This window comes from Gymnoscopelus braueri (assembly GCF_963280865.1).
Source record: "Gymnoscopelus braueri genome assembly, chromosome: 16".
In the NCBI taxonomy this organism is placed as follows: Eukaryota; Metazoa; Chordata; class Actinopteri; order Myctophiformes; family Myctophidae; genus Gymnoscopelus; species Gymnoscopelus braueri.
This window is the reverse complement of record NC_137616.1, coordinates 20997502-21021307: the sequence shown is the minus strand read 5'-3', so window position 1 is coordinate 21021307 and position 23806 is coordinate 20997502. Positions and strand designations below refer to the sequence as shown.

Below are 23806 nucleotides of genomic sequence, written 5' to 3'. Positions count from 1 at the left end.
AACTCATGGTCTCCCACTTGGGACAGGGGAGATATTGGGCTTATGAGCTTCAGGCATGGCTACTTGTCAACCAGTAGTTGTCCTACCCGGCACCAGTCTAAATGATGCAATGTAAGAGTATAGGGAGACCACCTTCAACCGCTGCAGATGCACTAGCTATATTTTATTACTCTACCATACAGATTGATTACAATATCATTTTATTCATTGAAATAAGTTCTAGATTGCAGCTTTAAAGGCAATAAGTATTTAAAATTGGGTGTATAGAATGAATGATGGTAGAACCACAATTCAGGAGCACAACTCTTTTTGAATTTGCATTTTTATTGGGGGTGAGTAAATAAATAAATAAAACTTTACACAATAAAAAAAACACATTCCAAAGATTTTTTTTAAATAGATTGTATGGATTTAGCAAAGGGGTGGGTGGGAGTCTGTATAATCTGTAACAACTGACTTGCACAGAAGAAAATTAAAACTGCGTAGTGCAAAGACGGCCTTTATGAAATCCTCCACCATTCCCTTCTGAATTCTACAAAGAGAAAAGCACCACTCCTGTCCTCCTTTTTCACCTGCCCTATTCTTTTGGACAGAAGTTTTAGGTTTAGTACCACATGCTTATCGGGTGCAAAGAGTTGTCATGAGATCTTGAGAAAACAAAATCACAAACTTAGAAGATATTTGTATGCTATTGTATTATACTTCAATGTTAATCCTTTGTGTCCCTCATTTGTATTCATTGACATGCATATTTTTTGCAAGAGCATACTTTTTTACATAAAAAAAGAAAGAAAAAAACATATTGCAGTGTTAAAAGGTATACTCCTCCAATTTAGTGTGCCCTAAGAGGCTATACTCTTTACATGGGTATACAGGACAACTGTTCTGGCAACTTGCTAGTGCAGTTACAGCAAAGCCAAAATCACGTCTTAAGCCCGATTTATACTTTGTCGTACGATGGAGCATAAATTGGGCGTTAACAGTACTGTCTTTCCTAATTGTTTCGCCCCCTTCAGCCACTCGAATGAGGCAATGCAAAGAGGCATGCCACATGTTGGCCATGCTGTACAGCAATTTTACAGTAATTTCACTCCAGAATCCGTGGAGTCCGTCCACGACGGCACAGTAAAAAAGTGTTAATTTAACTCTGAGAGAATACAATACACCCTCAGAGTTAATTGAACATCCAGGATTGTACTGTGTATGGAGTTGGCCACTGTATTCACCCATGAAAAAAAAAAAAGTCTTCAATGTCAAGCTTCTTGTAGTCAAGCTTCTTCTTGTAGCTTGACTACGATTTACAGAGAGGGCTACTGCACAATTAATGGGAAAAAAGTGAATGCATTTCATACTCCAGTTTTATCTATGTACTCGATGATTCATTTGAATATATAATGTGTGTTTTTTACATTGTAGTGTATGGCATGACTTTAGTATGAGGCATTAGTACAAATGCACTCAACAAGGGATACCCAAGAGCCCACACAAAATGGAGGTTCTTTTTTTCCTGGATCACTGGCCATCTGCTTAGCTGTGTCCCAACAGGCCTGCTAGCTTCGTACTGTAAATTGCAGAGACCACGTGGATCCAGGTTAAATGGGTGAGGGTTTTATTTGCCAGGGTTGGAAAAGAACACGAGCACAGACCCTGTGAAAGGCTATAAGCAGAGTTGCGTATGTGTTCCTGTGTGTTTGTATGAGAACATACAATTCTCAGTGTTATACTTCATGTATTTGTAACGCACGTAGTGTACACATGTAACCAAAAGGACCCTTAAAGGTCCATTTGGTTACATTTTTACACTGAGGATTTTACTGTGTACAGGGATGAATTGGTCATGTATGCAAGAGTGTCTCCGGCATGCGGGTCTGTGCGCGTGAATGTCTTTTATTTGACCTTTTTTGGTTTCTTTTGTCTGCGGGTCCTCTGGGCCTTCTCACATGGCTCTGTTCTCTCGCTGATGTTTCGGCTCCATCCCTGGTTGCTGCTCCGCCCTCTCACCCGCCTCTACCATACTGGGCTTTGGTATATCCCTGTTGCAACCACTCATGTTCTGGTTATAGAAATGAAAGAGGTTGAGGCTGAACAACTGGAGATCCTGACAATGAGAACATGCGATGAGGTACACTGCCATAACCAAGAGCTTCAACATCCAGGGTCCGCCGCCCTTTTAGCTAGCTTGATAGCGATGTTCAGCCCTGAGTAATTGAGAACTGTTGGGTCAGCTTGAGTGGAACAAGCATCACATGCACACACACACACACACACACACACACACACACACACACACACACACACACACACACACACACACACACACACACACACACACACACACACACACACACACACACACACACACACACACACACAACACACAAGCACACACACAGTCATCTGTATAAATACCTTCCCGTCCATATGCAATGACAAATGTCTTCACTTTCACCATGGTAGTCATAGTTCCTGGCTCTGTCATAGTGAATGCCACCCACATAGTAAGTCAGTCAACAACTTTATTACTATTATTGTCAAAAAATAATGAGTTAAACTAAACAAAACAGCCAATACAGGGGTTCCTCAGGACCAATAAATAATACCACTGAACCAGCTGACTCAGGGGTGTCTCAATGCAGTTCTTATCCCCAGGCATGTCCTCAAGGGTCTCCATTTTGTCTTTAACATATTGCATCCTGGACCACTCTTGTCTGCGGGGATAGTATCATCAATTTTGTTTGTGCGATATTTTGTTTGTGAGAGATAATTCATTGTTATATACTATGTATCTATCTATCTCTCTATATATATATAGTATGTGTATATATATATATAGATATCTGTATTATTCTTGGGGTGCAGGTTTTTTGTGGTAGTTGGCTGCCTGGCATTCTGCATCCTTTCTAAGACCATTGACTTTTTCAGACATGGATTCATGTCAAAATCAGGTGCAGATACACTGTGATTCATTCTTTTTTTATGATTTTTGTACATGACATATTACATCCAGATCTTGTATTAATATGTTGTGCTTAATCTATTAACTTTACATGATATTCAGAGCACTCATGCTCTCCTGAAACCGTAGTCATGACTATTACCGTAATTATCAAATGTATTGATTTCAACTCAACTCAGTCCAGAAACAAGCTCACCAACCTAATACATTGTACATTTACATAATACAATCATCATCATTTTTGACACATACAGTATATCTAACAACTGTAAGCTGAAGGCTAGATCCTGAGAGCATTATTTTTATCCACGCGTCATCTGCTTTCATATTGATTTCAATTATTTTGTCCAAATTGTTCTACATAGGTTTCAAGAACAAGAACATGTGGCAGCCGTTATTGTACTTCCCATATACAGTATTCAGTTTGTCAAGGTCACAAATATACCCGCCAAAGGGAATGTTTTCTGTCATGTTACAGTATGTGCCCAATTCCGCATCCCTCAACAGCCATGACACACAGCAAGAGCGTTTGAACAGCAAGCATTTGCTTCTTTCTCCTTGTTGTGCCTTGTTTCTTTGGGTGCTTCAATCCAGCCATGGCAGCCAGGTCCGCAAACAACAATGTCAGTGTTTTTCTTTTTCTTTTCATGTGCCAGCACACTAACCAATATGACAACACCAAACAATGTCAAGAGTCTGTCTCGCCAACACAGATCAAGCCAAGTTCTGGATTCTATTACATCTTCAGCTTAAACCTCAATCAAATAGATGCTACTTAGTCTTAATCTTTCACAAACTATCTAAAGGATCTGCAGCGGTCTAAGTTACATTATTCAAGCTAATTACAGAATATGACAGAACAATTGGTTATCATTGTGTACGATCCAGACACTGGTTCTTTGAAAATAGTGTTCCATGTTGCTTTTGTTTGAACAACATTAATCAGAACCTCCCCCCAGTTGATTCACTTGAAGTTGAAATTAGAAGTTCAGAATAACAAAACAATTGGGTTTTGGTTTAGTTGATAGTCTTGTTAGACAGCAGCCACGATGATACGGAATCATTTGGTCTATGATTGTTATGTACTTCTGTCTATAGCCTGATTTACACTTTGTCGTATGATGGAGTATACATTAACCACATGAACCCTATAGTGTCCCTATTCTGGGAACATTCAGAGAAAATAGCATATCTACATGACACATTGTGAACTTGTAGATCGGTTATTTTCAGCAAAGCTATTTAGTGTATAGCAAAAACAGGAGCGGGCCTTCAATTGTATTGAACCCAGGAGGACTCCAATATGATAGGGTTTTAAGTGGTTAAGCATATGCCTTTGCATCCTCTGTCTTGCAAAGATGAATGATATGTAGTGCCAAGACGTAAACTTTCTGTTTCGTTTGTCTTGTGTGAACAATACATCTTCTAGCCAAATGAATAATGCCTGCATTGGGGGGGGGGGGGGGGGGGGGCATATAGGAAGAGGTCAGAGATGACAAAATGCTCAAAGAGTTCAGTTTTGCATATATTATGGATTAATATACAACTTCAAATTGATTAATATACATAATAAGAAGTTCACTCAAGCTTAATTTGAAACGGGGCTAATCACTGATTCACTCTTGGATCAACTCATTTCCTGATTTTCTCTAACACCTCCCAGCATGCCTTTAGAACTCATTGTGAGGTGACCCTTAACATTTAGCATGTACGTGCTCTCTATTCTATTGCACAATGACCCCTCTGTTTTCTGCATTCATGTGTAGCAGCAGGCCATTGTAGTGATTGACTTGGTTGAAGTCTCTACGTTCACGTCATGACCATCTGTTTGACCGTTTGGCGCAGTATGCTCAGATGATAAAACGGTGCATAGTTTTTCTTTGTTTATAACCTGGTGCTCAATAAACCCATCTGAAAAGGTGCTACCACAATCTGTGGACTGCTGAGTCCGCTTTGTGGCTTTCTAAGAGCATGGCCTTCCGGTTGACAGAAAGACCCTGCCTCCAAAAACTTGCAGACTCACAATGCTCGGGAACTAGCACCTCAATTGTACACAGTTTACAGCAGAACTCAACTATCAATGGTGCCACTTATGATTTTCAATCTGCACAAAAACAACAGTTATTCTCTTGTCATGTAATGTTTATCGTGATATTTTCAGCATTAATTTCATTTTTTACTATGATTCGATCTGCACTAGGACTTTTTTTCCTGAGAGAATGAAACAAGCAAATGACAAAAATGCATCATTTTGGCACATGACCAGAAGCACAAGCGTACTTCTGAAAACTGAATTTGGGTAAAAAGTATAGAATGTGATTGCTGTGTTGTAAATTCCTGTCATCTCTATGTCCTTAACCTGTGTGTATCTACTTTTGTTGTTACTGTAGAATTGGCTGTAATATTTTGTTTAAAAAAATGGATTTGATATTCCAATGAAGCGACTATGGTTGTCATATTAATTGCTGCTGATTTTTGATGGTGTAAGGGAATATTGCTTTGTTAAATATTCAATCAATTTCTAGATTGTGTTAGCTTGTTGATGTATTTCACAAATTTATCAGGATACTCTCTAAGCTATGATTTATCTGGGGTATTTAAATTGTTGGCACAATGTCAGTAAGCAAACTAATTGCTACAGTCTGTAGCATCTCTATGAAAGTGTACTCACACAACATGTTGTGACTGAGAGCATATAATATAAAGAATGATTTATTTGTTGTTGTTAAATATAAAATGTAAGTAAATTGTTTCATGGAATCCCCGTTCTTTAAAAAAAAAAAAACTGATGTCCAGTATTGTACTAAACCCCTATTTTTGGGAACAATATGAATATTATTAATAACATATGGTGCTAAAGTTCTTTTTGTATGTTTTGGTTTTTAGATGAAAAGAGAAATATTATGCTGAAAAATGTAATGTCAAGCCTTACTGTAGATTAATATATCAGACTGTTCCTCCCAGAAGAGAAAAAAATAAATATAGTATTTGAAAGTGAAACCTATACCAGTAAATGTATTCACATGCACGTTTTACACTTTGACAGATCAAAAGAGTCCGTATACAGTAATTAGGCCTTTTTTTATTAGACTTTTGATATAACTTGGTAATAGGTGATTATCAGGGGTTTATTGATTATTTCCTATACAGATTATACATATATCCTATATATAGCTAAATTAGAGTGGTTGTTTTTATCATCAGCTACAATATGAAACTAATTGATTTGTTATTAGGCCTCAGTGGAGCATCATTTCAGGAAAAGTGTGAAACTAAATATTAGCACTGCATGCACAATTGCATTAACAGGCAGTTACTGCCATGTCAATATGCTCAAAAGCTGTTATAGTCACTAAATTAAGTTGTTGCAGATTTATAATAGGTTAGTTATATGGATGCAGGTCTATTGGACAGTGGGCAGCTCAATGTTAAATTGGCATGTAAAGTAGTAGGCCTACAGTAGGCCTAACGTATTGTACGTACTTTATTGTAATTGAAAATGTGTATTGTATTGAAAAATTGTATTGATGTTTTTTTAATTATTTTGTATTACTTAATTGTAATTTAAAAAATTGTACAATATGTATGAATACACACATACATATTGTTATAAGTTGTCAAATAATTGTAGTGGAGTAAAAAGTACAGTATTTGCCTCTTTGAGATGTAGTGGAGTAGAAGTAAAAGTACTGAAAATTGGAAATACTCCAGTAAAGTAAAAAATACCTCAAACTTGCACTTGAGTACAGTACTTGAGTGAATGTACTTACCGGTAGTTACTTTACACCACTGCATAACATAACATAACCTTTGACTTTTTCCTCAGCTGTTGTGCTGTGCAGTGCAAGGCATGATGGACTACAGTTTAACGCCCAAAATGGCGGCAGGATTGAAAAGTTTGTGCTGTTTTTCCTGAGTTTGTTTTCCTATTTATTATAATATATCTGTTGCTGGTTTAATTACACGTAAGCATACCCGTAAGAAAACACGGGCGGATAGTTTCTCTCGTCTTATTTTTTTTTTTTATGTCGCTGAGGAATAATGTGAATAATGCTTAGTTATGACTAAAGTCGGGATGATGTTTTCTTATCAGCATCCCTCTCCAGGATGCTAGGCTACATGCTAAGCTAACCACAGGCAGAGAGAGGCAGAGCTAACGTTATATTAGCAATAATGTCGCCAGCTGTGTTTTGTGTCCCAAATGAACTGAATATGAAGAGGAAGACCTTTACTTAGAAATGGACGATGATGTGAAAAAAGTGAAAAAGGTAAGTTTGGCACATTGGTAATAACTTATAGTTAGCTAGTTTATTAACGTAGCAGTTACTACCCAGTGCCTACACCCTGTTGCTAACAGAGCTCTGTCTGTTCACTGGAGTTTCAAGCTGATGCTTGTTGTGCTAAGTTTGGCTAAACGATGATACATTTAATTCAGCTGGTTAGAACCAGTGGTTCTCAAACTCTTTTTGTGCCAAAGGACCCCCAAATTCATATATATGTGGCCACGGACCCCATCTGAAAATGTTTTGTGCCAGGGGACCCCCAGAAGAGAAGATTTGGGTTGAAAAATGGAAAATTATTCACTTTCAAGATTTGTCAAAAATGTAAAACAAAATAGCAGACATACAAGTGACGCGCGGAGCTTGTAGATCTGCTGTTTTTGAATAGCCAACATTTAAAGTGGGTAAAATGATTGTGATGCTATAATTTTCCTGGGGACCCCCCCCTCCCCACTTTGAGAACCACTGGTGACCTTCATGGGATAGTGATACTGCTCTGACCACCTCTAGCCTTGGCCCTTTTCTCATTAAAACACAGTCTGTAAAGTTACAGATGGAGCCTAATTAACTTAACTAACTCCAGTCAATCTCAGTCCATTGTCAGCCAACTAAACCATGTTTTTATTTATATAATTTCTTAGCCATGGATCACAAGATGTCATCTGTCATGTCAGCTCTATATTTAGCATCTATATCTAGTATCATATCCAATTGAAAGTTCTGCCATAAAAATGTGCATTCAGTAAAATATCTTCACTTTTCCACAAGAGTAAGTATAGGGCAGATACATTGACTAATGACTGTCATATAATATATGACAGTCATGGATCAGGGTAATCATTTCTCAGATTGTCACGTCATCAACTTTAAATCTTGTGGATGTTGATTATCTGAAGATACATTTGAACGGAATGTATTTAGGTATTTATTTAGGTGCTTGGAATAACGAGAGCCATGTATTTATGAACAGCCCCAGTGTGGTTGTTATAATCATATGAATTAATATGGCATTATAATATGTCTCCAGGCTCCATGAAGTCTTTGTACTGTCATTGTTATGGGAAGGCGTGGGTGTCTGGAGGGTTGTGTGCCCACCCAGCTGTCATGGGCAGTGGTCAGCACTCAGCATTGTCACTCTCACTCATGATGGGGAGTCCTAGATCATATTTCGCATGTATTGTTTGATCTCTTCCTCTGTTTTTATGATTGCTGTAATTGCCATGGTGACGGAATTTCCCTCATTGGATCCATCTCTCTCTCTCTCTCTCTCTCTCTCTCTCTATCTCTCTCTCTCTCTCTCTCTCTCTCTCTCTCTCTCTCTCTCTCTCTGTCTGCATCTCTCTCTGTCGCGACTCTGTCTGCATCTCTCACTGCATCTCTCTCTGTCTGCAGCTCTCTCTGCGTGTAGTCACCCAATGAATTGCTGCGATTTGGGGTCAGATCTATATTTAGCATCTAGTATCATATCTATTTGAAAGTTCTGACAGAAAATGTGCATTTTGTAAAATATCTTCACTTTTCCACAAGAGTAAGTTTAGGGCAGATACATTGACAAATGTAGTATGATTACTTTATCTCCTGCAGCAACTGCTATTTACATGTCAAATTGCAGCACTGCCCCATAGTTGCTTTTTAGTGACCACCAATAAAAAAAAGTAAAACCTATTTTAATTATATTTATACCATATTTAATTCAATTTCATGACTTTATGCATGGCTTAGAGAAGAGCTGTTGGCCTTGCACACACAGTTCTGTTTTGTTCCACTTGGTGGTGTTATTGAATAACATTTTGTCTGACTTTTATTTTGTATTCACTTCATGTAAGACTTTAGTTGTGGTGCATGCATGTACGAAGACTCGTATGCACTGGCTGGTACACCATTTTCATGAACTGATGATACATATTTACAGGACGCGATAGCCTGGGGCTGCTGCAGTTATAGGAATAAGGGCAAGGAAGGTGTACAGAGTATACTAACAATAAGTCTACTTGCTTCACTTGAGAATCTCCCAGCCATAATTGTGTTTAGTACATTTAGATTACCATCCACCCGCACACCAGGATTGTTTTACATAGGAGATCAGATGATTAATGAAATAATCTTAGTTTGTGCAGTACTTGCCTTGGCTCTCCTTTGCCTAAGCACAGGTCCACACACTCTCAAATTCCCATCTTGGTGTTCTTCAGCCAGGAATGATTTCTGCAGCTGTTTCCTTGATCAGTGCAAAGTTCCAATGCCCTCCCTAAGTTACTGGCAGCTTTTTCATCCACTCTGGACAAAACCAGCTCATGCTTTTTGTTGCTCCAAATAAGCTCAAAGCTCTTGCCGAATATGGCACTCTCATTCATGGTGAACCCATGTGCCATGATGGCCAGGCCGGGGTCACCTATGGGAGCCTTTGTCTCACATTTCACAGGACAGGTGACGGGTCATGAAATGTTAATGCTCCTGTCTTGTACCAGTGGCCTGGTGCTGCTGCTACGCACTGCTAAATAATGCACTGCCCATAGACCGTGCTGTTCCACACAGTCTGATATGAGGGATTATATGTCAAGACTGGATGTCCAGAAACAACCACATTACAGGCAAGATAAGATAGGTATGGTTTAACCACACGAATCCTAGCATCCCTATTCTGGGGGCGAACACGAGTAAATAGCAGATCTACAAGCTCACAACACGTTGCAACTCAACACATTGTGAGCTTGTAGAGCTGCTAAGTTAAGGGAAAAAAGGCGGGGGCCTAGTATAGATCCCTGGGGGCTCCCGCTCAACTAAGTATATAACTGTAGGCCCTTGTTATTTACACTACAGAGACAGGCACTGATTCAGGGAACCAATTGGCAATAAAAAAAACATGAGAAATCAGATGGCCTCCTGAGCTGAATCTCATTTTTACAATGTGCAAAACAACAGCATAGTTACAGAGGCCATGTACAGTTGTTGCAGTCTTTCAAAGTATGAATACGTGTCACCAGGAAGTCGTGGTTGGTCCTCTTCCTGTTCTCGTGTGTCTCGCATAGAGAGCGAGACGCTCCTTTTCCTTTGTGGGCGACACACCCCTCACTCACACACACTGTGTGTGTGTGTGTGTGTGTGTGTGTGTGTGTGTGTGTGTGTGTGTGTGTGTGTGTGAGTGTGAGTGTGAGTGTGTGTACACAAGGAGACTGTATGACCCTGCATGTCACTCCCCAGTTGGCAACTGTCACTGCAGACTCTTGTTGGACTGGAGACAACAGGTGACAAGTGTTCTCTGTCCAAAGGAAGCGTGCTTTTAGTGTAAGGCGAGAAACGCCTGCAGCTGAGCACCCACTGTCTGCTTGCTGTTTGCATTGGCGACTGCGTAGTTAAGTGCGAGTTCATGGAGTATGAGGTAGGACACTTGTACAATGCTTTGGAATTGTGGATTCGCTTTTGCTTGTAAAGGGTGATATAGTACTTAGTTGCGCATCGTATCTCGCATCAAAAGTAGCTGATCTACAAGCTCACACGTCGCAACACATTGCAACATGATGCGTTGTGAGCTGAGCTTGTGGATCTGCTAGTTAAGAGTAAGGCATGATGCGCAACCAAGTATAAAATAGGCTTTTAACTATTCTTGGCAAAATGTAATTTAAGTTTTGTTGGAACCCACTTCTGGACATTATTTAGTTAAATGGCTACAAACAAGATATTGGCAAGCAATATTTTGTACCATAGCCTAAATAGATAAATGTTTTTTGTTTTCTATTAGAATTTTGAGAGGATGAAGGAAAATATGCATTGGTTTCTGTCTCTCTCTCTTTTTTCTTTTTTTTTGGGGTCATCATCTGTGGTCATAGTCACCACAGTGGAAGTGAGATGATATCTCAATCTTTTGAGTAGATTTTGATGCTTGCATGTGGTTATTCATCCTCTAACATACATGATGTAGCTAAACCATACACAACCCTAAAGCAATTTGTTTTGTTTTTGTTTATTTGGAGTACAGGCATAGATAGCTACGTATTGTCACCCTCATGCCTAATATATAAGTGCACTGAAAATAGCAGATCTACAATCTTGTAGAATAGTGCTACTATTTTCAGTGCGCAACACCGGCACGCAACTAAGTGTAATTCAGACTGCACTGTGATGTGAGCCATGTCTCACATTGTAGCAAATAGTAGAGGTGGGGAAAGCAGAGTAAGCAGAATTGCAAAGCTGGATGAGGTCTGTCATCCACAGCAAATTGGCAGAGTAAAGAGGTTTTCTTGTTCTTTTGGTTAACCTTGTTGCTGCAATAGATTTGGTTTTCTGCCTTCCTTCTCTTTACGATCTGCGTCATCTGCATTTTTATGGACATGAATGGAGTCATGTAATGATGAACTAATGATATGCTGTTACAGAGGATCAGGAGGGCCGTCCGCCTGTGATTTATGTTTTAGAAAAGCCACACAAGCTACCAAATATTGCAGGCTCTCAAACTGTTCTCTAGTCTAGAGGACCCCCCCTGGCAAAAGACTATCCGCGGTTGTTGGATCTCCACAACCGTACCCAGTAAAGTCATCCGGGTTAATTTAACTCCTCAGAGTTGCAAATGGATAAATGAACACAGGGGCTTTTGCTGTGTAACAAACTATCAAGTGATTCTCAACATGCGTCTCTTTCTCTGTTCTTCCATTAGCCTGGTATCGTGTCTCCATTCAAGCGTGTCTTCCTGAAAGGAGAGAAGGGCAGGGACAAGAAGGCCCAGGAGAAGGCCACTGAGCGTAGGGCCCTCCACACCTTCTCCCTCTCCCTGCCTGACCACCGCATTGACCCCGACATCTTGCTTAACGACTACATCGAGAAGGAGGTCAAAGTGAGTATGATGTCACCATGCATCTGGCATCTGCTGGCCTCCCTAGAGACCAGGGTCAGACAACTGTTTGTGTATTTAAATTAACCATTGAACACTGTGCATATATACTGTAGTAACTTACTATCAATAACTAAAGATAAGACAGGGAGGGAATGTTAGCCTCTTGTTTCCCTATATCACCTACACTATACTAGGTTTGGTTAATTCATTGCATACTACAGGGGGGGAGTCCCATGTTTTGTTTTGTTTTGTTCAGTACTTGGGGCAGCTGACATCAGTACCTGGATACTTGAACCCCTCAAGTAGGACAGAGGTCCTGCAGCTCATTGACAATGCAAGGGTAAGCATCTGATGACCAGGATTCAACTTCCACACATCTCACTGAATATGATTTAGCTGGTATGAAGAAACAAAATGGCTAAGACTGAATTCACACCAGCAGCGTATACAGCTGCTGGTGTGAATTAGGCGTACAGTAAGTGCTCACTTTACACAATCTGGTCAATCAATCAATCAAAGTGTATTTATATAGCACGTTTCATACATCAAGTGCAGTTCAATGTGCTAAAAATAAAGATAAAAAAACCCGGAGGATAACAGCAAAATAGAAAAAGAAAACATTTAGAATAAGACTAGGAAAACAAGAAAATAATATAAATGGTGGCAGTTGGAATATGGTGGCAGTTGGAATATCACAGTCACAGGAGGCTATGGTATTACTATTTCTATGTCCCTGTAATAACATGGATCGCTGAACCCCTCGCTGTCCCTCAGAAATCTCATCAGCTGGCAGGCCAGCTGACGTCGGAGCAGGATGCAGTTGTCAGCCTATCGGCGTACAATATCAAGCTGGTCTGGCGTGACGGGGAGGACATCATCCTCAGAGTGCCCATTCACGACATCGCTGCCGTCTCCTACATCAGGGACGACTCGTTGCACTTAGTGGTGCTCAAAACAGGTACTACTGAACAGAGTTGTGGCAGTTTTCCTAAACCAACTCTTGCTGCTTAGAAACGGGTGCTGAAACCTCCAGCTTGTCAGAAGCATCAGAGTTGCCTGTTGATAAAATGATGTCCGTGTCATGCTGTAGCATGTGCGAGTGACATGCAATGCTTACAAACTAGTATTCATGCTTTTGAATTTGACCTTACTCAAAGGATATACAGTAACGGCACTCAAAGAACAGAGTTGAATAGAAACTGATATCATCTGATTTGACAGTGTATGTTTATTGTTTGTATTTTAGCCCAGGAGTCCGGGGGCTCCCCCTGTCCAAGCTCATGTCCGGATCTCAACAAATCTCAGACACTCAGCTCTCTATCGGAGAGTGGGGCAGTCTTAGTTGAAGTCTGCTGTCTACTCGTGCTGGCTGTTGAGAACAAGGTAGGATGCAGTCTTATGTTGTATTGCCTATGCATAAGGTTTCTTTTTTTTCCTAAAAGGAGTCGGGGATTGTGTGGTGCAGTCTAGACACACAGCCTTTGCGCAAAATCATATCATGTTTGTTCCCAATTGTATATGATATGTTGTTTTTTGTTGGTGTGTTTTATTTTAATTTTTTCAATTAATCTGTTATACTTTTATCTATCAAAGTGTACAAAGTCAAATCTAACACAGCGGTACATGGTTCTTAGTTGAGAGAGTATGAAGCTCTACTTATTTTTGTAAGGTCCTGAAGATAATGCTGACATCATGAGGAGAACAATGTTTTTCATAAAATCTGTGCCACGTTAATTAATGTAACGTCTCGGTCTGCAGGCAGCAGCGGAGGAGCTTTGTCTCCTGCTTAGCCAGGTCTTTCAGATTGTTTACACCGAGTCCACCATCGACTTCCTGGACAGAGCCATTTTCGATGGAGCCACCACACCTACCAGACACCTTTCACTATACAGTGGTAAGAGAGATCATACATCAACTCACTCACTGCATGAATGACAAATTAGCCGCTTGGGTTATTATATTTTCCCTTAGTAAGTATAATAAGCATGAAATACGTTCATTGCAAAATGTTAAACTATTTTAGCTTGCTAGATTATTATAGCTCTAATAATCTTGTGAATATTTAGCTTGAAGGATGGAAGCAATTTTAAAAAGTGGATTTTCTTTGAAGCAAATGAAAATAACAGACACTACATTACACTTTTCTGCAGCCACGGTGCAGACAGTGGTTTCATACCGTGTGTGGTGTACCACTTTGTTTTCAAGGGACTTAATACATTCAAATCACTCTCTTGAGCTTTGTCTCTCGTGAAGTTTCACAACAACTTTGCATGGAATATTACAAACCTTTCAATGTACTTCTGTAATTTTGCAGACGACTCCTCAAGTAAAGTGAACAAGGACACTTTTGGAGCAGAGGATAGCACCTTGTAAGTACTCAGTCCATTGGTTGGTTATTATGCTTCCATTGTATGATCTGTGGCCAGGGAAGATTGCCACTTATCTCAGGAAGTTCTTTTCTTTTCCGTCTGTCTCCACAGCCTAAATACTTGACACCTCAGAATTAGCATGTAATTTTTTTATGCCCTCTGCCTCATGGCCAAAACTAAATGGAAACGCTTACTCCTTAACGATTTTGCTTTCATTTCCACATTCTTTTAATGTTTTCAAATGCCGGAATTCACAATATCCTCAGAACTCAGATTTTCCATCAGTTGACAGCCAAAAATGCTGCAGAAAATAAAAGTGTCTGCAGAGTGCAGATTCCTTTTGGGCCACCTGATGATTTGGGGGGAACCATTAACTGACCAGTTATGTTTTCAATACATGCCTCATTAACCAATGATCCTCCGCATGACCTTTTATTCTCTTCTCAGTTCATTCCAGGGTTCTCTGGAGGCAGGAGGTAACTCTCCATCAGCTTCTACCCCGGCCTCACCTCAGACCAAGACTGCCAGTGAGGGGGAGCTCAGCACCACTGCTGCAGAGCTGCTACAGGACTATATGACCACGGTGTGTGTGTGTGTGTGTGTGTGTGTGTGTGTGTGTGAGACCTGTGGACTCTGCAGTTAATTGGTAGATCGGCAGGTTGGGCCACAAAACTTAACATTCTGATTAACCACTTGAACCCGTAGTGTCCCTCTTCTGGTCATGTCATAATAGGCAAACATTTGGCACCGTAACATGTTGTGATCGACTTTCCGGCAAAGAGATTTCTTGTAGAGGGGAAAGAATTAGGGGGCTAAAGATAGATCCCTGGAGGACCCCGGTCAAGGAAGTATATGGTTTTAAGTGGTTACTAGCAGATGGGTAGTGGGTGGGTGAAATAATACCTTGTTATGTCATTAATTATGAAAATGTTAATTTGGGTGTCTCATCTTCCCATTCTGTGAAGTCCACCTTCTGCTTTTTTGCTCATCAACAAATTAAGCTCATTAACCCACACTGTGCAATGTGTATTGATGCATTAGGCACAACAGCATAACTTCATTGATTATTTCAATCTCTCTCTATCCATGACTACAAAGATCAATAACTTCACTACTTGCACATGTCACCAGTGGCATAAAGTAACTAAGCACATTTACTCAAGTACTGTACTTAAAGGGATATTTCACTTTCGAAAACAATATGGGTCATTTTATCGTCTACTCAGGCTTTTGTGAGCCCCCCGGACAGTTTTTAGATATTTGATATTCATTTTATCAGACCAGCCCCCTTCCTACACAAACCCATTGTAACTTCAAACTCCATTTTAAACATGTTAGATTCATCAGAAACACCCGTCCTTGGTTCTGGTGACTGATATTGTTCTTCTAATACGTGAGGAGGCCGTGTTTTTTCAATTAGTTTTTTCGTTTATTTTTAATAATTTTTTTTTTTAAATATATATTTTTTAATACATTTTTCTTTTTCTTTTTTTTTAGTAATAAAAAAAAATATTAATATAATATTGTACGGGAGGATGCAGATTTGAATCTACTGTAGTTGACAGTTGTTTCAGGGTGTTATTGTAGTGCCTTGCAGTGCCCTTTAGGTAGGGTTTCCAACACCCAGAGAATGACGTTAGAACAAAATGGCTGCCGTGTGAATATGGTCACTTGGCTTGCACTTTAAACCGGAGAATGATGAAAACACTGTAGCGCATTATAAAAGCATGTTCTGTATGAAATGTTTATATTGTCGCTGTCGGGTGGAAACCTTGTATGTCCAAAACTGTTACTTTTCAGAAAATGCAAAAAGAATATCTGTGTTCCAAAGGGATCCAATGTGTAGTCACAAGCTCTTTTGCATTGGTAAAAACGGACACACTTAACCACTTTACCATTTTTCAGAAATAGCAAAAATAGCAGATCTAGTAGATTGTGAGCTTGTAGATCGGCTATTTTAGCTGCTTTTGCTTGACACTGTATGATGAAGTAGTGAGCATTAATTTAGAAGGTTTCTGCCTAACAGCAATGGTATACAGATGAATGTATACAGTATTTTTAGATGTTTATGGAGGTTTTGACAGTGTAAGCTTTTATCTGTACCGCAAATGGGTATTTTTGGCAATTAAATGCTTTATCTTTTTTTTCCTTCTTGTCTTCTTAACCTTTGTTTATTGCAGTTGCGGACCAAGCTGTCCTCTCAGGAGATCCAGCAGTTTGCTACTCTGCTGCATGAGTATCGTAACGGTGCCTCCATCCACGAGTTCTGCATTAACCTGAGACAGCTGTATGGAGACAGCAGGAAATTCCTTCTATTGGGTATGATCCCTCTTCCCGTCTGTGGTTCTCAAACATTTAGATGATCCACCCATTAAGACATGAGGCCGATTCTACAAATGTCTTCTAAATCTAAACAGTTTATTGAAAAAAGTATGTTGCTTTATCAGTGGTGCTCAAACCTTTTCATGTCAAGGACCCCCAAAATTAAATGTATTTGGCCGCAGGCCCCCATCTTAAAATATTTTGTTCCAGGGACCTCCAGAAGCAAAGATTTGAGTTACAAATGTTCCCTTAAAAAAATATACATTCAAATATTTTCACCCATTTTCACGATTTCACGATCAAAAATAGCGGATCTACAAGCTCATAGCGCAGCACTCGCTATGAGCTTGTAGATCTGCTATTTTTGAATAGCCAAAGTATAAAATAAGGGTTTGCACAAGTGGTTACACAGAAGATTTGTGTTCAACGTTTTTAAAGTTTTTCCAAATTGCTTTTTTCCAAACACGTTGAGCTTGTAGATCAGCTATTTTTGAATAGCGGAAGCAAAGAATTGACTGAAAGTGGTAAAACTGGTTTTGTTGCTATATTAAGTTATTTTAGCCTGGGACCCCCTGGAAGCCCCCCAGAGAACCCTTGGGGGTCCCTAACCCCACTTTGACAACCACCGGTCTACAGTACATTGATATTTACTATTAGACAAAAGGTTGGGTAGTGTGAGTGTCTTGGGTTAAACTTCATTGTCATAAGTAGGCAGAGAAGTAAGAAAAAAAGCAGGTGCTCTTCCTCTGCATGCCTTTTTGTTTAGGCAGTGGGTGCTCAGCTATGAATATAACTAGGTTCACATACCACCAAGTGGAAAAAGCGGCACTCCAATATAAAGGATGAAAGACTGGCTCAGATACATATTATTATTTATTGAGAACACGTTCTGAATAAATAAATTGAGGACGTGTTCTCAATAAATAAGAATGTGTATCTGAGCCAGTTAAATTTTATATCCATTAAAATCCGCGATCCGATGGTGTTTATAAACAAGGACGACAGACGTACAAGCCCTCATAGTGTTTAGGTTTTTCTTTCTTCTTCTTCTGTGATTTCAACGGCTCAAACAAGCTGCAAACGTCATATCCGTTTGGCTGTGACGTGATTTCCGCCTCTCCCCACCGGCCATCTTAGATTAGCTTAGCATTCGATCGGCTATCAGATCATTTGTAAACACAAAGAGGATAACTGTTCGTCGATCAAAGAAAAGAAAATACAACCGGAGCTTACCATTCGTTTTTTTAACCATGTGAAAACCATGATGTTTAGCCCAAACCAGGAAAAAAAAATGTCAAGATAAAAACCAAACCGGAAACGGCTGTCGGACATTTTCTTATAGGATGGGTCGAAAGCGTCATGGGAAGAGAAAAAAATCAAGGATCCGGGGTTGACACTAACACCTGCCCGCCTGCCCGGGGCAGGTAAATAAAATGGTAGGGCAGGTGAAGTTTGCTCCCATAGAGACACACGGCCGGAAGCGGAAGGCCTACAAATTCACGCCAACCTTTGAGACAGCGCCGCTACTCGAGGTCCTTTAGAACGATGAACTGCAGCTCTCAATGCAATCTCTATGAGAGGCATTGTAAAATACCGTAATTTCACTGGTTAACTACTGAAGCTGTAGCGATTTCTTTTGTGTTCTAATAAAGTGTCCCATTTGTTTAATTTATCCTTTTTAATGTGCCATATCTGTCATCTCGATACCCACAATATACTATTATATACTCCATCAGTATGTCAAAACCGCTAGCATCGGAGATCTAGAGTTTAAGTGGTCGCATGGTATACGTCACGGACGCATCCCTTGAGGTTTTAAGTACCCAGAAAACTGGCGAAAGTGGCCGTTATGTTTTGGTCATTATCTCTGGAACAGAAGGTCCAATCTTTTCGGGTTATTTGTTTTTTTTAGGGGAGGCGAGATCTTAGTTGGGCAGGCGACCGCCTGTCCTGCCTCTACAGTGGGTACGCCACTGGTCGGCGCTCGGCGCTCGTAAAGACAGTGATGTCACTGAAATGCGACAACTTGTCTGTCTGCCGTCTCGCCTCTGCTGTGTTAACATTATGGGTAACTCGTTAAAGTGGCAAATTAAATGTGAAACACATCAACTATTAAGAAAACAAGAAGATATGTTGACAAAGACACTCCATACATTTGGAAACATATTTTTATTTAAATCAATATCGTCTCCAGTTAATGTAGGAATATTTTAAAAGTAGGCTAATTCTCATATCCTCTCATAGGGATTGCATTGGCAGCTGCAGTTCATCGTTCTAACGGACCTCGAGTAGCGGTGCTATCTCAAAAGTGGGCGTGAATTTGTAGGCCTTCCGCTTCTGGCCGTGTGTCTCTATGGGCAGGTGCACATTTTGTCTCTCCAGCTCTTTATTAAACAGAAAATGCCTTTTTGGGTCAGGATACCAATTTCATCGAATCAGGACAGAGAACTCAGACAGGATACAGATTAAACAAGTGAAATTGGAAGTGATGACACAATGAAATGAGCATGTAAAATTGGAACTGGAACATTATAAAAATGAAGCTGATAAATGGGTACTCTCTCCTGATTGGCTGAAATGGTGTCACCTAACTGGAAATGTATTTTCTGTCTATCAAAGTGCTGGAGAGACAGAGAGACCCCTGTTACTGAACAAACACTCTATAGCAATGAGTACTATCAGAATATAGAGCTTTAACCCATAACAAAACCCTTTTTGTTTTAACCAAAAAATATCACTTACCCTACCTTCAACCCATAGTCATATTCATAGCTATTTAGATATTTGGCATACATATTGAGGTGTGACATTTTTTATCGTGCAGCCCCATAAGTCGCAAGTAGAAAGTAAAGAAATAAGTGTTTAATTGAACGGTAATTCAAATTTAACCTATCATTTTATAAAGGACAATTTACTTTTCGGGCAAGTGGGCAAGACCTGTGGGCAAGTAGAAAATGACCTGTACTTGCCCGACGGGCAAGTGCCTCCTCTGAGACCTTAGTGTCAACCCCTGGATGGTACCGAAATTTACCGCAATAGTTATTAAACCACATAAAAAGCCGATCCCGAGATATCTCGGGACAGGCAGGTGGATTTGATATCCCGAGATATCTCGGGATTGGCGGTAAATGTGTTAACGGACATATCTTTACTCCAGACCCATCTAAGACCCTCCTCTTCCCTTGCAGGCCTGCGTCCCTTCATCCCAGAGAAGGACAGCCAGCACTTTGAGAATTTCCTCGAGACCATCGGCGTGAAGGACGGCCGCGGCATCATTACGGACAGCTTTGGCCGCTACCGCCGCGCGGCCAGCTCTGCCTCGGACTCCACCACCAATGGCAATGGAGGGGCGGGAGGGAGCGGCGACAGCGGAGGCTCCGACGGGGGCCAGGAGGCCTCCGAGGGCGACGAGTGGGACCGAATGATAACTGACATCAGCAATGACATAGAAGCACTGGGCTGCAGTATGGACCAGGAGGGAGTAACTCCATGACGATGGGAATAAAGGGGTCTACTGTGTCTGAAGAGCAGAGGAGTTAAATATTCAGGATGCAGGATCAGGTGAAGTTGATCCTGGGCGCTGAGCTTAGATTAGTATTGCCTTTTTTCCCCTTTTTCTTTTCTTCCTTTGATTATCGAGAGGATGATCTCTTTCCAGTGAGCACTTGAAGAGCTCTTCAACCCTATGGGGATTTACGTTCTGATTAGGCCTACACTGCACAAAGATGAAGCCACCAACCGCGCTTAGCCTACACACCAACGCCTATAGATGCTACGCTGCGCCTCATCTCACCAGCAAACATTAGGAACTTGGATAAGTTTATGGTTACTTTTCATTTTGTACTCATTTATTGGCAGTATCTGCCACTGCTGTCAGCGATGTAGCAAATTCACTTTCATGAGTCCACCTTGAATACACCAAAGGACTGCAGTATGTCCATGATATGTGGACTATTAAGGAAGAGGCTGTACTGTATTACTCTAGGTCAATCAGATTCATCCATCAAAATGTTCTTTATTCACATTTGTGTGTTGCAGTGAGTGTGTAACTTGGCAATATATATATATATTTTCATATTTGTCTACCCATTTGTTTTTACACTATCACTTGTTATCCATTTTTATTCATTGATATAATGTTGCGTTATTAAACTCAACCAGGGAAAATGCTGTAAAACTGAACATTGGCCTCCCGTTCAGGCAGTTGAATGAGGAGGCCCATTCTGACAAAGCCTGTTGGCTGATGGGGAATATTGGTCGGGAGTTTTTTGTTTTGTTCTCATGCAGGTCATCGTGATATTTCGTATGACATCACTGTGCAGTCCCCATGAATGGATGCTTGTGCCTTTAAGCCCGATTTATACTTTGCCGTACGATGGTGTCACACACCAAAAATAACAGATCTACAAGCTCACGCACCGTGAGCTTGTAGATCTGCTATTTCCAGTATGCGACACTGTTGTACGACAGAGCATAAATTAAGCGTTACACTGCAGTATTGCTGCCAAGTGTCTGTATGGACACGCTGAATTATAAACTGTATCTGTACAGTTGGTGAATGAATAATGGTTATTAAATAACAGTTACTTTATATTGATTGTGTATTGTCTTTGTGTCAAATGACACATTATTGTTGTAAGATGTTTACAATGCCAGTGTTTGTTGGCAATGTGGCATGTGCTTCAAATTGTGATAGACAGTATCTTCAGGTTTATTTGTTAGTACATACTATATGATTGTATACTATAAACATATGCCCGTTGGTCACCGGCCTACTCGGGAATGAGACAAGTTGGGAATGCGTAGCCCACCCCGCTATGCAATACCTGTCAGAGTACCCGTTGTACCCGTCTGTGTCCCTTTTATGCCCATTTAGAGTTCCTTGTCAGGCATGCCCAAATATATAATATATATAATAGATATATAATAATATATGCTCCATATATTAGTACAAAGTACAATAATGATGTAACAAACTCGGATCGATGGATCGGATATCCGCCGATCCGATCGGTTGGATCGGCGGTTATGGACAGCTGCCTATCCGGCTGACTCGACGCCGGGCACAGCGCTCCCCTGGGTCCTTGGCCGCGTTTAAAGTCAGTTGGACGGTTATGGTTCTCGAGATACCTGAACTGCAGACACACGCACGCTGAGATTTCGCACATTTATAGTAAAAGGCCAGTCGCAGGCTGAACAAAGGCTGATGAATGAGGTCTAGGACTTGTGATGGTTATCCATTTTGAGTGGTCACTTGGTTGGATGCACCTAAGCCTAAGCTTGGATTCATCAAAGCAGTGCTGTTGGATGATGTTACTGAATATCCTCAAAGTCTGGGATTAGTTGTCCCACTCTGGCAAGACAACACCGTCCAGCAGGGCACATTCCAATCTTGTCAAATCGTCACTGTCGGGTGGAAACCATGTATGTTAAAAACCTTTTTCAAAATGTTTCAGGAAATGGAAAAAAAAATAACCTGTGTTCCGATGAATTCTGTAGTTATTAAGACAAAGCTCTTGTTAAAACTTTTCATTGGTTAAATATTTATAAAACGCACACTTCAAATGTTTCCAAACAGCAGATCTACAAGAACACAATGTGTTGTGATAGACACTTTGTGAGCTTGTAGATGGGCTATTTCTGCTAACTTTTGTATGACGATGCATGACATTAGTTTACGAAAAAAACATGAAATATGGAGATGCAAGGTTTTTGCCCGACGTTGACAAAATTAACTTCTACCTTCTACCTGCCCTTCCTTCACAGATCCACTGTAAGGATGTGTCTTGTGTGTAGAAGACAGGACTCTGTATCAGGACTCTGGCAAGTTGAGCTGTCTCAGATCTGTCATGGTAAGGGAACAAGGCTGTAGGATTACATTAATTCCATTAATAGAATGGGAGGCTACACCTAGGCTTAAATATCCACTTTGGCATGAGGTACTGATTATTAGGAACAAAGGGATGAGAGAGAATCAAGGGCCTGTGATGTCACTAAAAGGACAGATACTTTGTCATTGCACATCCAAAGCTACACTCGTTGTGACAAGGTTGCATCATTGTTTTGGTCGAGGCAAAGAGTATGCGATTGAGGGTTCATGACATGTGGCCCCAGAGTAATGGACCCATGCCTGCTTTCTCACGCTATGTGAAGTACTCTAATTGGTCTCCTGTAAATTCACATTAATCCAATCTTAGTGGGAGCAAGTAATTACACTAATTACTTACTGTAATGCTACGTGGCTTAATTGAGTTGTTAAAATATCCCATACTGTGTTTTACAAAGTGAATTGTCATAGTGTGCATGAGTACAGTGCCCATGTGTATTTCGTTATCAGTGTTAATGGTTGTTTGGTTAAGAACTACTGTTTCAAAGACAACTTCATTGATCTCAACAAAGTTTAGAAGAATTGGCCAGTAAATGGTTTAAATGTAGGAGTCGATTACTGGTGGTGTTGTTGCACTGATTGAGCAGGAAACCTCAACTAACGGTGAGCTGTTTTTTTTTGAAAGATGTAGACAGTATTCTCTCTCAGTTTAGATGTAACATTGATTATACAATATTGAAAGTTATTTTAAGATCAACAATGCATTACCCAGAGACATGCAGCTGTTATGGAGCCCAACTTTCAGCTAGTTGATAGTGGCAACTACTGGCTATGAACATGGTCTACTGTATGGAAAGAGACTTCTGTACCTGAAACGTAATTACTAATCTGAAATCATAAATGTATCTTCAAGCCAATGACATTTGGGATTTTCTTCAGAATCCCAGCTTTAGAAATGCAGGCAATGGAACAGTTTCTCCAAACATCCAAAGCCTCGTCTCAAATGGAAAAACAATTTCAAGCCAGAGACGGATCAAAACAATATCGTGCCCAAGGCATAAACCATTGAAAGCTATTTTTAGTACTGGACAAATCTAATCTGTCTAGGAACCAGACCTATGTTTTCCTTAGTTTTTTATTTAAAAATAAATATTTAAGAATCCAAAACAAATGGTCATAGTCAGTGTTTTGACACTACAGGGGCTTAATCTTGTGGTTAAACTTGAA

General features: G+C 40.3%; 1 protein-coding gene across 2 annotated transcripts; it reads left to right on the top strand.

The window, feature by feature from the left end:
• Positions 1–6832: 6832 nt before the first annotated feature.
• On the top strand, positions 6833–21343 carry ccm2 (CCM2 scaffold protein). 2 transcript variants are annotated; one of them, XM_080453435.1, is made up of 10 exons: positions 6833–7224; positions 11885–12061; positions 12318–12401; positions 12836–13019; positions 13308–13444; positions 13820–13955; positions 14376–14430; positions 14878–15013; positions 16611–16749; positions 19941–21343. In XM_080453435.1, exons 1-10 carry the CDS (start codon positions 7195–7197, stop codon positions 20243–20245), a joined length of 1383 nt encoding a protein of 460 aa, XP_080309561.1. In that variant the 5' UTR covers positions 6833–7194; the 3' UTR covers positions 20246–21343. The 2 variants fall into 2 exon arrangements, with proteins under 2 accessions (XP_080309561.1, XP_080309562.1); XM_080453436.1 differs by lacking the exon at positions 6833–7224 and adding an exon at positions 10395–10612.
• Positions 21344–23806: the final 2463 nt, after the last annotated feature.